Genomic DNA, 15,021 nt, shown 5'->3' with positions numbered 1-15,021 from the left:
CTTGTTGGACACTCATAAAGAGTGACTCTGCATGGCTCATAGTCTTTACAGAATCGTTTATTCTAACACTGTTGGCTTGAAACGGATGTTTCTTTAATGTACTTCGACTGAATGACTGAATTCACGGTAGGTCTTAAAGATGTCCCGTTGTCCCATGTCTGATTCTTCTTCCCTCTCCATCATATTTGACACTAACTTGATGAGTTTTTCTATGTGGCGTTGCAGCGAGACAGACCCCGTCTCCTGGTGACGGTGGCCGGGGCCGTGGCCTGAGGCCCGGTGGAAAGGGCCCGTCGCCACCAGAGGAACCCTTCGCAGGGTTCAAACTCAAAGCCGTCCCCCTGAAGTTCATCAAGAAGATTCAGGACATCGTGCTGAAGGAAGCAGAGTCCATCGGCTCGTCCGCCTTGTTCGAGTGCGAGGTCTCGCCCTCCACCGCCGTCGCCCAGTGGATGAAAGACGGCAACAACCTGCGCGAGGACCCCAAACACAAGTTGTACTCTGACGGCAAAGATCGCAAGATGAACATTATTGATGTGCAGCTGTCCGACACCGGTGAATACACCTGTATAGCCAAGAACGCCGGCAAGGAAATCTCATGCACAGCCAAGCTCATTGTTGAAGGTAAACTATCCAACACAAACATTGTCACGACATTAAGAAAGAAACGTATTTCATGTTTAAATTCATTTCTTTGTTGGCATCAAAACGTTCTTAAAGTCAGGTATGGAGGACACTGAATGATACCCAGCTGTTATTGTTGAGCCGACACTGTTCTTTAAACGACGTTCATCTTTGTACAGAGCTGCCTGTGAAGTGGCTGAAAGAGCTGGAACCAGAGACTACCTGTATTAAGACTCAGCCCATGTATCTGACCTGTGAGCTGAACAAAGAGAGAGATGTGATATGGAAACGTAACGGCACCCTCCTGAAGACACAGGCCGGAAAAATAGCCATTAATATCATCGGCATGCAGCACGCCGTGACCGTCCAGAACGCCCTGGAGGAAGACGCCGGCGCCTACACATGTGAGGTGGACGGACAGGAAGAAGTCAAGACCACAACCATGGTCAAAGTGATTGGTAAGCTGTCAGCAGGAGGACGGAGAGATGGATTTAAACTGAACACCAGGTGTATGTCCACTCAGTTCAGTCAACAGAACGCCTGAATGAAGGTCATGAATCATTAACTAGAAGCTGCACGAGCCAGAATTATCTCAGTTTCCATTAGGTCCATCATTTTACCATTTATGGCAACACAATAAGTCCTCATCACTCTTAGAGCTGACAACCAAGTGAAGACAAAGACTTCAGAAGACAATGTTATCCGGTTACATGTTTTACAACGATAGCATCAGGAAAAACAAGCTAGTTTATGACCAGATTAGAACTGCTAACAGCTAACATGTTAGCCAGCTAACATGTTAGCTAGCTAACGTTAACAAGTGTTCAGTCTCATATTCCAGCCTATCTGGAACTTTTACACCAGGTTGGAGGAAGTACTCGTGGTTATTCTGTCATGGTTGATGTCGTATCTATGGAGATGAGCCCCTCTTCCTTTCTGGAAGGAGTACTTGGCTGTCAATGGCGAATATTTAGGAAATACTTCAGAAAACACTACATTAGCACGAGTAACGTTTGGTCTTCATCAGCCTGGGCCTAAACTCTCAGATCATGTTTATTACGTTTTGTTAAAGATAAAGCTAAAGGCCTTTAATCTGAACGAAATAAAGGACTTGAGAGTAGATTCCAGATTTAAAACGTTGATTTAACTGTTGATATGTTTTGTGGTTTTAAAATATGACCAGCGTTACTCCTTTCAGCCTCTGTAAGACCTGTAAACCTTTACTGAACTCTCCGTCCTTTAGAAATCATCAAAGACTGGCTGGTGAAGCCTCTGAGGGACCAGCATGTGAAACCGAAGGCCAAGGCCACGTTCAAATGTGAGCTGTTCAAGGACACTCCCAACTGGAAGTGGTTCAAAGGAGAGAACGAGCTCACTCCTTCTGACAAGGTGGACATCCACAAAGACGGACAGGGCATGACGCTCACCATCAAGAACTGTCAGCCCGACGACGTCTCAGACTACACCATCGTGGTGGAGGATCGCAGATACACGGCCAAGCTCACACTTGGAGGTTGGTGCAGATCCTCATTAGAGAAACCATGTGGCCTGAAAAGGGTCTCTCTTCATCTGTTGAGTGTTTCCTGTTGACGGACTGTTTGTGGTGTTTCAGAGCGTGAAGCTGAGATCCTGAAGCCTCTCTCCAGCGTGGAGGTGGTCGAGAAGGAGGAGGCCAACTTTGACACTGAAATATCTGAGGACGATGTAGTCGGCGAATGGAAACTGAGGGGACAGGTGTTGATGAGGTCTCCGGTAAGATCTCACAGGGACCTGGTCTGACAGAAACGTTCGCTTACCTTTTGTTTTTTGTCCTGAAACTCGAGTATTTCTTTGTTCTTTGTTCCTCAGACCTGCGACATTAAAGCTGAAGGCAGGAAACGGTTCCTGACGTTGAAAAACGTGCAGCTGGATCAGGCCGGTGAAGTCTCCTATCAGGCCCTGAACGCCGTCACCAGCGCCATGCTCACTGTCAAAGGTAAGAATCTGTCACCAATAACGTTTTGTTTGTACTTCTGTCTGCTGCGTCTGTCGGTCTCAGAAAAACAAAGGACTTTCAGAAGGAGTACGGTAAGAAAAGGGAAGGCTGTGTTTCTGCTTTTGTGAATAACTGCAGAATTATTCGCACCTCGCAGAGATCGAAATGGGCTTTGTTGACCCGCTGAAGGACGTTTCTGTGCCTGAAAAGAAACAGGCCAAGTTTGAATGCACCGTCACCAGGGAGGTGTCAAAGGTCATGTGGTTCAGGGGGGCGGAGATCGTCACCCCGAGCCCTAAATATGAAATTATCGATGATGGAATGAGACACATGCTGATCATAAACAGCTGTGAGTTTGATGACGAGGCTCAGTACACCATCGAGGCTTTGGGACTCAGATCGTCCGCTCAGCTGGCGGTGGAAGGTAAGAGGTCGACAGAAACACTTCATGTTCGCTGTCTTTTCATGTTTTGTGGATTTAAAGTGTCTGATGGCAACAAAACCCCGTTTGTGTGCACCGACCTCGTTCATTTCAGGCATGAGGCTCAAATTTGTGCAGCAGCTTCAGGACCAAACGGTGAAAGAAGGTAAAACAGCTCGGTTTGAACTCGAGCTGACGCACGACAACGTGCCGCTGGTTTGGTATCGAAACGAGGTGAAACTCCACGTGAGCCGAACGGTGATCACACACGTGGAAGGAAAGAAACACGCTCTAGAGATGAGGATGTTGACTCTAGATGATACCTGCCAGGTAAAGGCAGAGGCCAAAGGGATTCACTCCACAGCAAAGCTGACTGTCATAGGTAACAACGCCTCTCGTCCTCTCTGCTTCTACTACAGCTACAAACATGTGTTGATTCCAGTATTGATTCCCTTACACGCTTGTATCTGGAATGAATGAACTATTTTAATACAGGGAGGAAGCAGTTTGACTGGCTTGGCTTTTATTTTCATAGTTTCTTCTTTTAGTTTTTGAAACTGTAGATTAACAAAAAGAATAAAGCCAAGTTTCCATTTGCTCCAAATATCTGCTGCATATAACTCTTGAAAGAACTCTTTCTTTAACCTCTTCTTGGTGTGCAAAGACTCACCTGTGAAGTGATCGTTGACCGACAGACTAACTGACTCTGGGTCCTGGTTCTTGTTCCAGAGGGCGACGCCGTCTTCGTGGTGAAGCTGCAGGACTACACGGCCACCGAGAAGGACGAGGTGAGTCTGGACTGCGAGCTCAGCAAAGACGTGCCCGTCCTTTGGTATCGCAGCGAGAAGGAGATCGTCGCCTCCAAAATGGTGGTCATGAAGTCGGAGGGAACTCGCAGGTCTCTGGTCCTGAAGAAAGTGGAAGAGAGCGACAAAGGGAAATACGTATGTGACTGTGGAACAGACAAGACGTCGGCCAGCATCAACATCGAAGGTAGACGGCGTGAAACTGTTCTGTCTGAACGTGGAGGTGAAACTCACCACTTTATATCTAAAGTCTTCTTCGTTGCTTTTCTCTCCACCAGCTCGGGACATCAAGGTCGTTCGGCCGATTTATGGCGTGGAGCTGTTTGACGGAGAGACTGCTCGCTTCGAGGTGGAGATCTCTGAGGAAGACGTCCACGGCCAGTGGAAGCTGAACGGAGAAGTCCTCAGTCCTTCTTCTGTGAGCAGCTCCAACGGTTACACCGTCACTATGTCCACGCTCGAGCTTCTCCACCGTTATTAACAGCTGTTTGTTTGTTTGACAGGATGTTGACATCATCGAGGAGGGCGGCAAACACACGCTGATCCTGTACAACTGTAAGGTCCCCATGACCGGCGAGGTGGCGTACACCGCCGCCAACGCCAAGTGCTCCGCTAACCTGAAGGTCAAAGGTGAATCAACGTTACGTCATCTCCTCTCAGTCGCACTTTAAAGACTTTTAAGCAGCTCATTATTTAGGAGGATGTGGAATTTGTTCTATCTATTAAAGAAATCACCCTTTTCATGATGAAATGAACCAGTTCACAGAAACCTCAGCGGCCATCTTTACTTTCTCTCTCTGTCTGATTCTAAACAGCTCTGATTTACACTTCAAACGTATTTTATTCATATGCTTCAGATTTTGTGTTTTTTAGAAGATGTTTTTGTCTTTTTAGGGCACAATAATTACGGACAGTATCTATATTTGAGTATTTATTTGACTGATTATGACTTGACCTGCGTATTGAATCAAAGTAAAAACGTCCCCTGGTTGTTTTTTCCCTTCAGAACTTCCTCTGAACTTCCTCACGCCGCTGAGTGACGTTCAGGTGTACGAGAAGGACGAGGCGAGGTTCGAGCTGGAGCTGTCGAGAGCTCCGAAGACTTTCCGCTGGCTGAAAGGTTCCCAGGAGCTGCAGCGCGACGACAAGTACGAGATGATCCAGGAAGGAAACGCGTTCGCTCTGTTGATCCGACTGGCCGCCTACGATGACGAAGCAAAGTACATGTTTGAAGCTGAGGACAAGAGGACGACGGGCAAACTCGTCATACAAGGTAACTCTGGTTTCCATCAACAGCTCTGAAGGAACATTTTAAATTCTCTCAACGGGAGTTTTTGTCTCATTCATTCATGATGATATAAAAAATTGTCCCTGACTTTGTTTTATTTTCCAAAATGATTGGGTTTGTATCCGAATTTCTGTGTTTTTACCCAAATGTACAAGTTTGAATATGTTCTTGGACTTTTAGCAGAAATTTGGGGGTTTTAACTAAATGTGTACTTTGTGCTCTAATACATTACATTTACTGAGAAACACAGGCCTCATGAATAGAAACTTTAATTATTAACAAAACAACACTGTTTCTGATGAATCCTTAATTTCAGGTATTCGCCTGGAGTTTGTCAAACCGATTAAGGACGTGACCGTGAAGGAGCGCGAAACGGCCGAGTTCAGCGTGGAACTCTCTCACGACAAGATCCCGGTGGTCTGGTACAAAAACGACGTCCGCCTGCACCCCAGCAAGGTGGTGCACATGTCCGATCACGGAAAGGTCCACATGCTGGCCTTCAAGGAGGTCACCATCGACGACACGTCCATGATCAAAGTGGAGGCAATGGACAAGACCGTCACCGCCATGCTCACCGTGATCGGTCAGTGTCGCTGTCAGAAGCTAAATCCTGTTCAGCTTGTGTCCACAGTGTTCAGTTATTTGATCAAACTGATTAGGCTTGTAAGAAAGCTCAAGGTATTAGTTACACACTGAAGTCCAGATGAGTCCCCGCTGTAGAAGGAACCTGAAGTGTCTAAAGATGCTAAAAGTGCTAAAGAACGGCACAGAAAAACCCTTCAGAGAATTAGTTTAGATTTATTTCAGATCTATTTAAAGAGTTACCTCCTGGTCTTTAACATGAAGACGTTCTTGTGTTTTCTGCAGAGGGAGATCTGTATTTCACCACCAAGCTGCAGAACTACACTGCCGTGGAGAAGGACGAGGTGAAGCTGGTTTGTGAACTGAGCAAATCCATCGCAGACGTGAAATGGCTGAAGGACGGGAAGGAGATCACTCCCTCCAAGAACATCGCCATCAGCACCGACGGCAAGAAGCGCATCCTGACAGTCAGGAAGGCAGAGAAGGCCAACATCGGAGAATACACCTGCGACTGTGGTTCAGATAAAACTACAGCCAACCTCAACATTGAAGGTACATTGTGACGCTTTCACAGCCTCAAATGTCTAAATATCACTCTTTGTAAATCCAAGGATCAAAATAACAGCAAGGTTCTTGGCTGTCAAAGATCTCACTCAAGAGTTCCTGATACTTGATCATGAACATGAAGTCATGTGACATCCAGCTTTTCACAGCCTCGTCTGCCTTAAAGAGCGCAGCATCGTCAGCGTAGCACTTTAGAATCAGCTGAGATGAAACTCTAAACGTGAAGTTCTGTCCACAGTTTAAACAGAAACATTCACGCCCTGTGACCACAATGATGCTTAGAGTAACCAATCACACACAAGAGCTCAAACTAAAGGCACAATCAGTGTGTTTTCTTTTTAACGTTCACTTATTTTAACCCATTGTTTGCTGCTTATTTCAACTACTTGCTCACCTATTTACGTCCTACTTTATTTAGGACTAAATGATCTCAATCTCTCAGTAAACCACTTTTTCTTTATTAAACTAAATTACTTTCAGTTTAATTGAGTTATTTCATCCAACTTTATGAGGAACTAATTAGTTTTAATACCGAACGTTTACACCAGTTGTTTGAACCTAGAGACAGGTTCAGATCAGATCTAAAGACACAAAAGCATCTGCATTATGTAATATAATGTCAACAGACAAACAAGAACAGAGGTATTATATACTCTATATATTATATAAAACTGTAGATATTAACAAAGGAAAGCCACTGTTCTCTTAGATAAGTCAGAGATCCTCCCTTCTTCACAAGAAACAGATCTGCGTTGTGTGACTTGAGATGTTTCAACCGTCTGAAACATGGAAATAAACAATAACGTCAATGTGGTTTTTATGCCTCGATGAGGTTATTGTGAGTGTTGATGGAGCAGCTACGATGTTAGCATCGGCTAGCATTGATCGAACCAAACACTATTCAGAAACAAAGCATTTAACCAGATGAATTCAGCTAGCGCGTGACGTTCTAGACACAATAAATAAATACAGACTCGAGGTTTGGTGTTTATCTGAGACTTCAGCATCAAAGCAGCAGAGATGATGAGTCGTTGGTTTCTACATGGAGGTGAAGGATGCGAGTCAGGGTTCTGTCTCTTACTGAGTTTCTTGTCTTCTTCCTCCTGCAGAGCGCGACATCAAGGTGACCCGTCCGTTGTACAGCGTCGAGGTCACAGAGAAGGAAACAGCCAAGTTTGAGACGGAGATTTCAGAAGAGGACGTCCACGGGAACTGGAAGCTGAAGGGAGAAGCTCTGCTTCAGTGTCCTGTGAGTCTGGGTTCATGTTTCTGACTAACGTGGATCAGATCCTTCTGTAGGACCAGTGTTTTAATGCAGAACTATTGTCTTTCAGGATGTTGAGATTAAGGAGGAAGGAACCAAACACATGCTGATCCTCTATAACGTCCGCATGGACATGGCCGGAGGAGTCGACTTCTCAGCAGCCAACGCTAAATCCAGCGCTCAGCTCCGAGTGAAAGGTGAGAGACCTTCGTCTTCAGAGCTCTGAATGCTGGGAAATAGAGAAACACCTCAGATAGACAGCGGATCCTCATTCAGATTATAAAATACAGAATTATATTTTAATACACACGTATACATTTAGTTTCCTCTGGAGTCAATACAAATGTATTTCAGTTTGTTCAAAAGATTTTTATTATTCAAATGTTGGAAGAGTTCAAAAAGCACAAAGACTCTTTGAAAACTTGAATCCATTGTTAAAGAGTCGATGAAGTTTCATTTCTCATCTTCTAACTTCACGTTTCCATCAAACCTGTTTGAGTTTCCAGCAGCTTAAAGTGTCTCTTTCAGTCTTCAGCCAATCAGCTGCTGAGTTTATTTTAGCCGCCGTGGACTTTATCTGAAGTGAGAAGCTGCTCTCTGATTAGAGGAGCTCCACTCTCAGATCAGACCAGATGCATGCTGGTCCGTTCACCTCTTCTTCTTCTTCTCCAGCGCGCTCCATCGGGCTGCTGCGTCCTCTGAAGGACGTCACGGTGACGGCCGGAGAGACGGCGACCTTCGAGTGCGAGCTGTCGTACGAAGGCATCGTGGTGGACTGGTTCCTGGGGGGGAAGAGGATGGAGGCCAGCGACCGGGTGAGTCCAGCTCCTACAGAGAAACCAGTTCAGACCAGTTCAGACCGGTCTATATCTAAAAAACTATTCAGAACAAAACACACAAGTATTTATATATAAAGGTTTACTGAAAATCCAGTTTACACACTGTAAAAAATATAAAAAGAACATACTGTATATATGTGTGTATAAAAACTAATATACGTATATATATGTATACAACTAATATATATTAGTTTGTTTTCTTCTCATCTTATTGATTCTTGTGCAGATTATTCAGTTTTGTTATTTATAAGTTATTTAATGAAACAAGAAGAGAAACTTTGATGAACTGTAATGTTTTAACGTATTTTTTACAGCGTTGTAGCTGCAGTTAAAAATAAGTTTCTGTTATCTTGAACACAAACAGACCTGCAGCTCCTTATATGGAGAAGGACCCACAGTTAGCATGTTAGCATGTTAGCATCAGCCTGCAGCCAAACCACCTGACAAGTGATGAGACACAAAAGAGAGTTTTTAACAGTTTAAAGTCAAAGAAAATAAAACAATTTATATTTGTATTCTATGTATTTAAATCCTATAAATGAAAACATTAAATGTTTGAACATTAAAACAAGAATTCATGAGCAATGAGAATGAAAAGAGTAAATACTTATGACAGTAGATCAATCAGTGAGCAGTTTGATGGTTGATTCATTATTTCAGATATTTATCAAACTAAACAGGTTTTTCTTTCAGTGTAAAGTGAAGACGTCCGTGGACATATTAATCAGTAATGTGTGTACGAGGTGATCAATAAGCCGATCAGTCTGAATATTAAAATCAATATTCATGTTTGCAGGTGAAGCCTCGTGTGGCAGGAAAAGTTCACACGTTGACGGTCAGAGAGGTCACGCTGCCGGAGGCCGGAGAAGTCAAACTGACCTCCACCGACTTCCAGACTCAGGCTCAGCTCATCGTCAGAGGTGAGGCGCTCGAACGCACCGCGGGAGGTCTCTTGGTTTATTAGGGCCCGAGCACCGACAACGTCGGGCGAAGGCACTATTGTAATCCAAAGAATTATCATTATTATTACGTTCAGGGCTTTATCAAACTCAAAAACTCCCCAAATGTGGCAGGCGTTTAAGGGGCGTGGCCCTGTACATCAATCAACCTAACTTTACAACCACTGTGCCTATCATCACGAAATGTGAGACATATGTCCACATAGCAGCCTGTAACATACCCTCACATTTTCATTTCCCTCAGCCACTAGGGAGCGCTGCAGTAGCTCTTTTTGGCCATTTTTCCCGTTTTCAGGCTTTGTATTTTCACAAACTCCTCCTACAGTATTTATGCGATCGGCTTCAAATTTGGTCAGCACGATCTTAAGACTTTTTTAATGAAGAGTCATAAAAATCATGAGTTTCCATGCAACACCCTTGGCGTGGCGTGGCATCCATTTTATGCAATTTTTCATGAAAACCTAAGTTGTTGTAACAAAATGTCTCGTGCAGGATGCTGGTCCAGGCCTGAAAACATTCAAGTTTTACACTTTGATGTTCTCCTCCGAGCCATTTCACCAGATCAACCTCACATTTTAGAAAGAAAGCCTTAAGACACTGATAGTAGTTCATCATGAATATTGTGAGTTTTGGGATAACTCTGTTGCCGTGGCAACGCTTTGTTCGCCATCAAAATGCAAGCTGATTTTTCTGTGAATTGGGATACTCAAGAGCTCAAGAACTTTGTACATATGTCATAGGGGAAGAAAAGACAGATTTCATGGTCTTGGTCGTTATGAATTGCCTCGATAGCGCCCCCTGCAAATTTTCAACAAAGCCGCCCTAGCGCCTCGTTTGACCTACATGTATGAAATTTGGGAGGCACATGTATCACATGGAGACTTTAAAAAAAGTATCTTGGGACCATGCTATAAAATCAACCAGAAGTCGGCCATTTAGATTTTTGTGTGAATTTACCCTTGATTTTTGCCACTTTCTAGGCGCTATACTTTGATGAACTCTTCCTAGGGACTTTGTCAGAGCCACTTCAAATTTCGACAGTACAAGCCAAAGACCTTTGTGATTAAAAGTTGATCAAAGCTTTACGTTTGATGGCGTAGCCGTGGCGGACATTTTACGTGACTCCCCATGAAACAGCAAGCTGATGTATCTCCACTGGACTTGTTCAAATCTGGGATGTCTACAAGCCAATGTTCACTCTAAGTCAAAAAGCCACCTACTGGTGAAAGGAAATCAGCATTATTTAACAAACAATATCCGATTCACATGACATTTAGATGATGTTGTCTACACTTGATGTAGAGCAACATAACGCATGTTTGCGTGTGTTCTCTAGCACCACATCGTGGATACAGGAGCTAGTAGAATATTTGCACGACATCATTTCCAGTGTCACACAGTCCACGCAGGACAAATACGTTTAACTCTGGGACGCGTTGTCTGACGGCCGAAGACATTCTGCCGGCGTCCCGCCAGCACCCCAGAGACGCAGGAAGGTGCGAGGGCCCGTACGTCGCTGCTTGCAGCCTACGTTTTTAATGTGTTCTTGTGTTGTGATGTTTCAGAGCCGGCGGTGGAGTTCTCGAAGCCTCTGGAGGACCAGACGGTGGAGGAGGAAGCGACCGCCACGCTGGAGTGTGAAGTTTCCAGAGAGAAGGCAGAGGTCCGCTGGTTCAGAGACGGACAGGAAATCAGAAAGACCAAGAAGTACGACATGATCGTCGACGGACGCAAGAGAGCTCTGGTGATCCACGACTGCTCGCCGGACGACGCCAAGATGTACACGTGTGATGCCAAAGACTTCAAAACCTCCTGTTTCCTGGAGGTCACACGTAAGAACCAGAACCTCCACAGAACCTTCAGTTCTGGTTCAGATCTCAAAAGTCACAGTTTATCTTAAAGGAGACGAATCAGAGAATCAAGTTTATTTGAATGATTAAAAAAAGATTCATTTTGCATTTAGATGAAAAAAATGTTGAGAATTATATAATGAAAACTTAGAGTAACTTAAATGTGTTATAGTCATTGTTTTAATTAGATCTTAATTTTAGCATTCTATATTTCTGATAAATGAGCCTCCACACATTCAAACTGTCTTCATATTAATCATCATAAGTGATTTATAAATCCCTTGTTTGGGAAAGCAGACTTCTGCTGACTAGTAGTTCTCTGTAAATTACTGCTCAATGACTGTAATGTGATGTAAAATCTCACATAAGTCATCATCTATGATTCTTAACCTTTCATATGGTTTTGGGCCTCCGTACTTCTAAACGGGGTTTGGCCCTCTTCAGCTTCCGTACTGTCAACAAGAACAATGAACCGATTGATTTAAAGTGAAGTGGAGACAATGATGAGTCCTGTTGATGTGTCCTCAGCCCCTCATGTGGAGTTCACGAAGCCTCTTCAGGACGTGGAGGTCAAAGAGAAAGAATCCGCTAAGTTTGAATGTGAAGTGTCCCGCGAGTCGGCCAAGGTGAGAACCGGCCGACCAATCGGCATCCAGCGTCCTCTGCTGCCGCCGCTTGACTTTTCAAACCGCTCAGACGATCAAACGAGATATTTCTGTGGTTCAGGTTCGCTGGTTCAAAGACGGCAACGAGATCAGGAAAGGAAAGAAGTACGAGATCCTGGCTAAGGGGGTCCAGAGGATCCTCATCGTCCACAAGACCGCGTTCGACGACGAGGCCGAGTACGAGTGTGACGCCAGGACCTCCAAGACCTCCGGCATGCTCACGGTCATCGGTGAGGAACCTGCTTCTTCATATAAATATCATTATTATTATTATTATTATTATTATTATTATTATTATTATTATTATTATTATTCAGAGAGAGAGACCGGAGACACCAGAGACGCTGCTCTGAGTCTGGTGTGTTCCCTCATACGACCAAACTTTAAAAAATGATGTGTAACTAAATTAATAGAAAGAAATCAATGACTGGTACTAATTCAAATTAAAATCAGAACTTTGTCACCATTTTATTAATATTGATTAAATTAAATTAAAAACTTTATTCTTGATTTGAACTTTCTCATAAAATATCAAAAGAAATCTACAGAAACAAGAATGAAATGTGCAGGAACATAAACATGAAGCTTATCTCTCATTTATTTAAGGTTATAAACATATGAGTTAAAGGTTAAAGCCTGAGAGTCAGGGCTCAGGGCAGCTTTAACCCCTTTCTGTCTGGTCACAGAGGAGGCGGCCCGGTTCACCAAGAACCTGTCCAACGTGGAGGGAACCGAGACCGACAGCGTCAAGATGATCTGCGAGGTGTCGAAGGCCGGCGCAGAGGTCACGTGGTTCCGAGGAGACGAGGAGCTGCCGGAGGGAGGACGCTACGAGCAGATCCTCGACGGCCGCAAGAGGATCCTGATCATCCAGGACCTGAGGATGGAGGACGCAGGAGAGTACACCTGCAGGCTGAGCCCCAGCGTCAAGACCACCGCCGCGCTCAAACTCAACGGTGAGGAGATGAAAACGATGAGTTGTGGTTTTACGTGGAGTTCTTTTTGCAAAGTGTTTTTATGCTAAGCTAAGCTGCTTCGTGTTTAGCATACAGAGTGTATGACAGTGGTGTTAGTCTGAACATCTCAAAGAGAATGAGATGATGTTTCAGTTCAGATCAGCCGTTTGATTTGAGCTTCTCCTCCTCCTCCTCCTCCTCTTCCTCTCTCCAGAGCTGGCGGCCGAGTTCATCGCTCGTCCTCAGAACCAGGAGGCGGTGGAGGGCGAGAAGGCGGAGTTTGTCTGCTCTGTCTCCAAGGAGACCTACGAGGTGAAGTGGTTCAGAGGGGACAAGGAGGTGGAAGCCGGAGACAAGTACGTCATCGTGAGCGAGGGGAAGAGGAGAGCTCTTATTGTGAAGAGCTGCGAGCTGAAGGACGAGGGAGGTTACGTCGCCCACATCGGCGGCGTCAAAGCCTCCGCCGAGCTGTATGTGATTGGTAAGAACCCGTTCTCTCGTCTTTCTGGTTATTTCAGAGCGACGGTTCAGTTTCTTGAACTCCGGTTTGTTTCTTCATTCCAGAGAAACTGAGGATCGTCACGCCGATCAAAGACACGGAGGTGAAGGAAGGAAGCGAGATCGTCTTCAACTGCGAGACGAACGCCGAGGGAGCGAAGGCCAAGTGGCTGAAGAACGAGGAGACGATATTCGAGAGCAGCAAGTACATGATGGCTCAGAGGGACAACGTCTTCTCGCTGAGGATCAGAGACGCCCAGAAGGCCGACGAGGCCTGTTACACCATCAGCCTGACCAATCAGAGAGCAGAGCAGGCCAAGAGCTCCGCCAGCGCCAGAGTGACCGGTAAGGACCAGAATGCATTGCAGCTCAGTCAGAGATGAACAAACCTTCAGCGGGTTTCTGTTGGTGCAGTGTTGACGTGCTCCTCTTAACTCCTCAGCAGTAGTAATGAATGAAACTATAAAGATAATATCACAGCTGCAACAAGGAATACATGAACAACAATATGTGAAACAGAAATTAGATTTGATGGTGGATCTGCTCATGTTTTCTCACCCTCCACAGCGGAGAAGCTGAGGTTCCTGGATCCCATCGAGGACGTGGAGACTCAGGAGAAGAAGACCATCAGCTTCAGCTGTAAGGTGAACCGGCCCGAGGTGACGGTGAAGTGGATGAAGGCCGGCCAGGAGGTGCCGCTCAGCAAGCGCGTCGTCTACCGAGTCGACGGCCTCAAGCACACGCTGACCGTCAAGGACTGCGAGATGGAGGACGAGGGAGAGTACAACGCCGTCCTCGGGGACGACAAGTGCGCCGCCGAGCTGATCATCAGCGAGGCGCCGACGGACTTCACGGCGCAGCTCAAGGACCAGACCATCACCGAGTTCGAGGACGCAGAGTTCGCCTGCAAGCTGAGCAAAGAGAAGGCCGTGGCCAAGTGGTACAGGAACGGACGGGAGATCAGAGAAGGACCGAGGTAAACAAGAAATACCGGTCTGTGTTGACGTTGGAGAGACTTTGGAGACTTCAGTGTTTCTCAAACAGATACAAGTGACACGTCATTTAGAACTCTATGTACGTTAATATAGTCTCACAGGAGTCTGTCAGACATGAAGAAACAACGGAAAGAAGCACGTCATGGTGTTTGTTACCTCTAACTGCACCTCTGAATGAAAAGATGCAGTCGGGGTCTGATTACCTGCTGAGTGACCTTTGACCCTTGTGTTTTCTGCAGATATCACATGGAAAAAGAAGGCAAGACGTGCAGACTGATCGTCAAAGTGTGCAGACCGGATGATGAATGTGAATACGCCTGTGGTGTGGATGAGAGGAGGACCAGAGCCCGGCTCTTTGTTGAAGGTAAGCTCTTAAAGCCTCCTGAGGTGAATCTTTCTCTTTTGAATCCTCACATTGTTTTCTCCGTCCTGCAGAGACCCCGGTGGAGATCGTCAGACCTCCTCAGGACGCGTTCGAACCTCCGGGCTCCGACATCGTGTTCGAGGTGGAGCTCAACAAGGACCGGGTGGAGGTGAAGTGGATGAGGAACAACATGATCATCGTCCAGGGAGACAAATACCAGATGATCAGTGAGGGTAAAATCCACAGACTGCAGGTCTGTGAGATCCGACCTCGGGATCAGGGAGAGTACAGGATCGTGGCCAAAGACAAGGACGCCAGAGCCAAGCTGGAGCTGGCAGGTGAGTCAACGCTGCAGCGACCTTCACAGGCTG

At 45.6% G+C, this 15,021-nt stretch overlaps 1 protein-coding gene across 5 annotated transcripts in view; it reads left to right on the top strand.

The window, feature by feature from the left end:
• ttn.1 (titin, tandem duplicate 1) overlaps positions 1 to 15,021 on the top strand; it is a 113,063-nt gene that overhangs the window by 13,883 nt on the left and 84,159 nt on the right. For all 5 annotated transcript variants that reach the window (XM_079169873.1, XM_079169875.1, XM_079169874.1 and 2 more), the window contains 26 exons: positions 226 to 624; positions 804 to 1,082; positions 1,868 to 2,137; positions 2,237 to 2,376; positions 2,473 to 2,599; positions 2,757 to 3,023; positions 3,136 to 3,402; positions 3,750 to 4,013; positions 4,105 to 4,244; positions 4,330 to 4,456; positions 4,833 to 5,099; positions 5,431 to 5,697; positions 5,982 to 6,248; positions 7,370 to 7,509; positions 7,595 to 7,721; positions 8,197 to 8,339; positions 9,160 to 9,283; positions 10,888 to 11,154; positions 11,701 to 11,798; positions 11,899 to 12,067; positions 12,524 to 12,793; positions 13,008 to 13,274; positions 13,358 to 13,636; positions 13,859 to 14,267; positions 14,526 to 14,650; positions 14,722 to 14,988. In XM_079169873.1, the coding sequence (XP_079025999.1) occupies positions 226 to 624; positions 804 to 1,082; positions 1,868 to 2,137; positions 2,237 to 2,376; positions 2,473 to 2,599; positions 2,757 to 3,023; positions 3,136 to 3,402; positions 3,750 to 4,013; positions 4,105 to 4,244; positions 4,330 to 4,456; positions 4,833 to 5,099; positions 5,431 to 5,697; positions 5,982 to 6,248; positions 7,370 to 7,509; positions 7,595 to 7,721; positions 8,197 to 8,339; positions 9,160 to 9,283; positions 10,888 to 11,154; positions 11,701 to 11,798; positions 11,899 to 12,067; positions 12,524 to 12,793; positions 13,008 to 13,274; positions 13,358 to 13,636; positions 13,859 to 14,267; positions 14,526 to 14,650; positions 14,722 to 14,988 (5,766 nt within the window). The remainder of the gene's footprint in view (positions 1 to 225; positions 625 to 803; positions 1,083 to 1,867; positions 2,138 to 2,236; positions 2,377 to 2,472; positions 2,600 to 2,756; positions 3,024 to 3,135; positions 3,403 to 3,749; positions 4,014 to 4,104; positions 4,245 to 4,329; positions 4,457 to 4,832; positions 5,100 to 5,430; positions 5,698 to 5,981; positions 6,249 to 7,369; positions 7,510 to 7,594; positions 7,722 to 8,196; positions 8,340 to 9,159; positions 9,284 to 10,887; positions 11,155 to 11,700; positions 11,799 to 11,898; positions 12,068 to 12,523; positions 12,794 to 13,007; positions 13,275 to 13,357; positions 13,637 to 13,858; positions 14,268 to 14,525; positions 14,651 to 14,721; positions 14,989 to 15,021) is intronic.

Source organism: Pholis gunnellus (genome assembly GCF_910591455.1).
Source record: "Pholis gunnellus genome assembly, chromosome: 12".
Classification (NCBI taxonomy): domain Eukaryota; kingdom Metazoa; phylum Chordata; class Actinopteri; order Perciformes; family Pholidae; genus Pholis; species Pholis gunnellus.
This window is presented reverse-complemented; position numbering and strand designations above follow the sequence as displayed.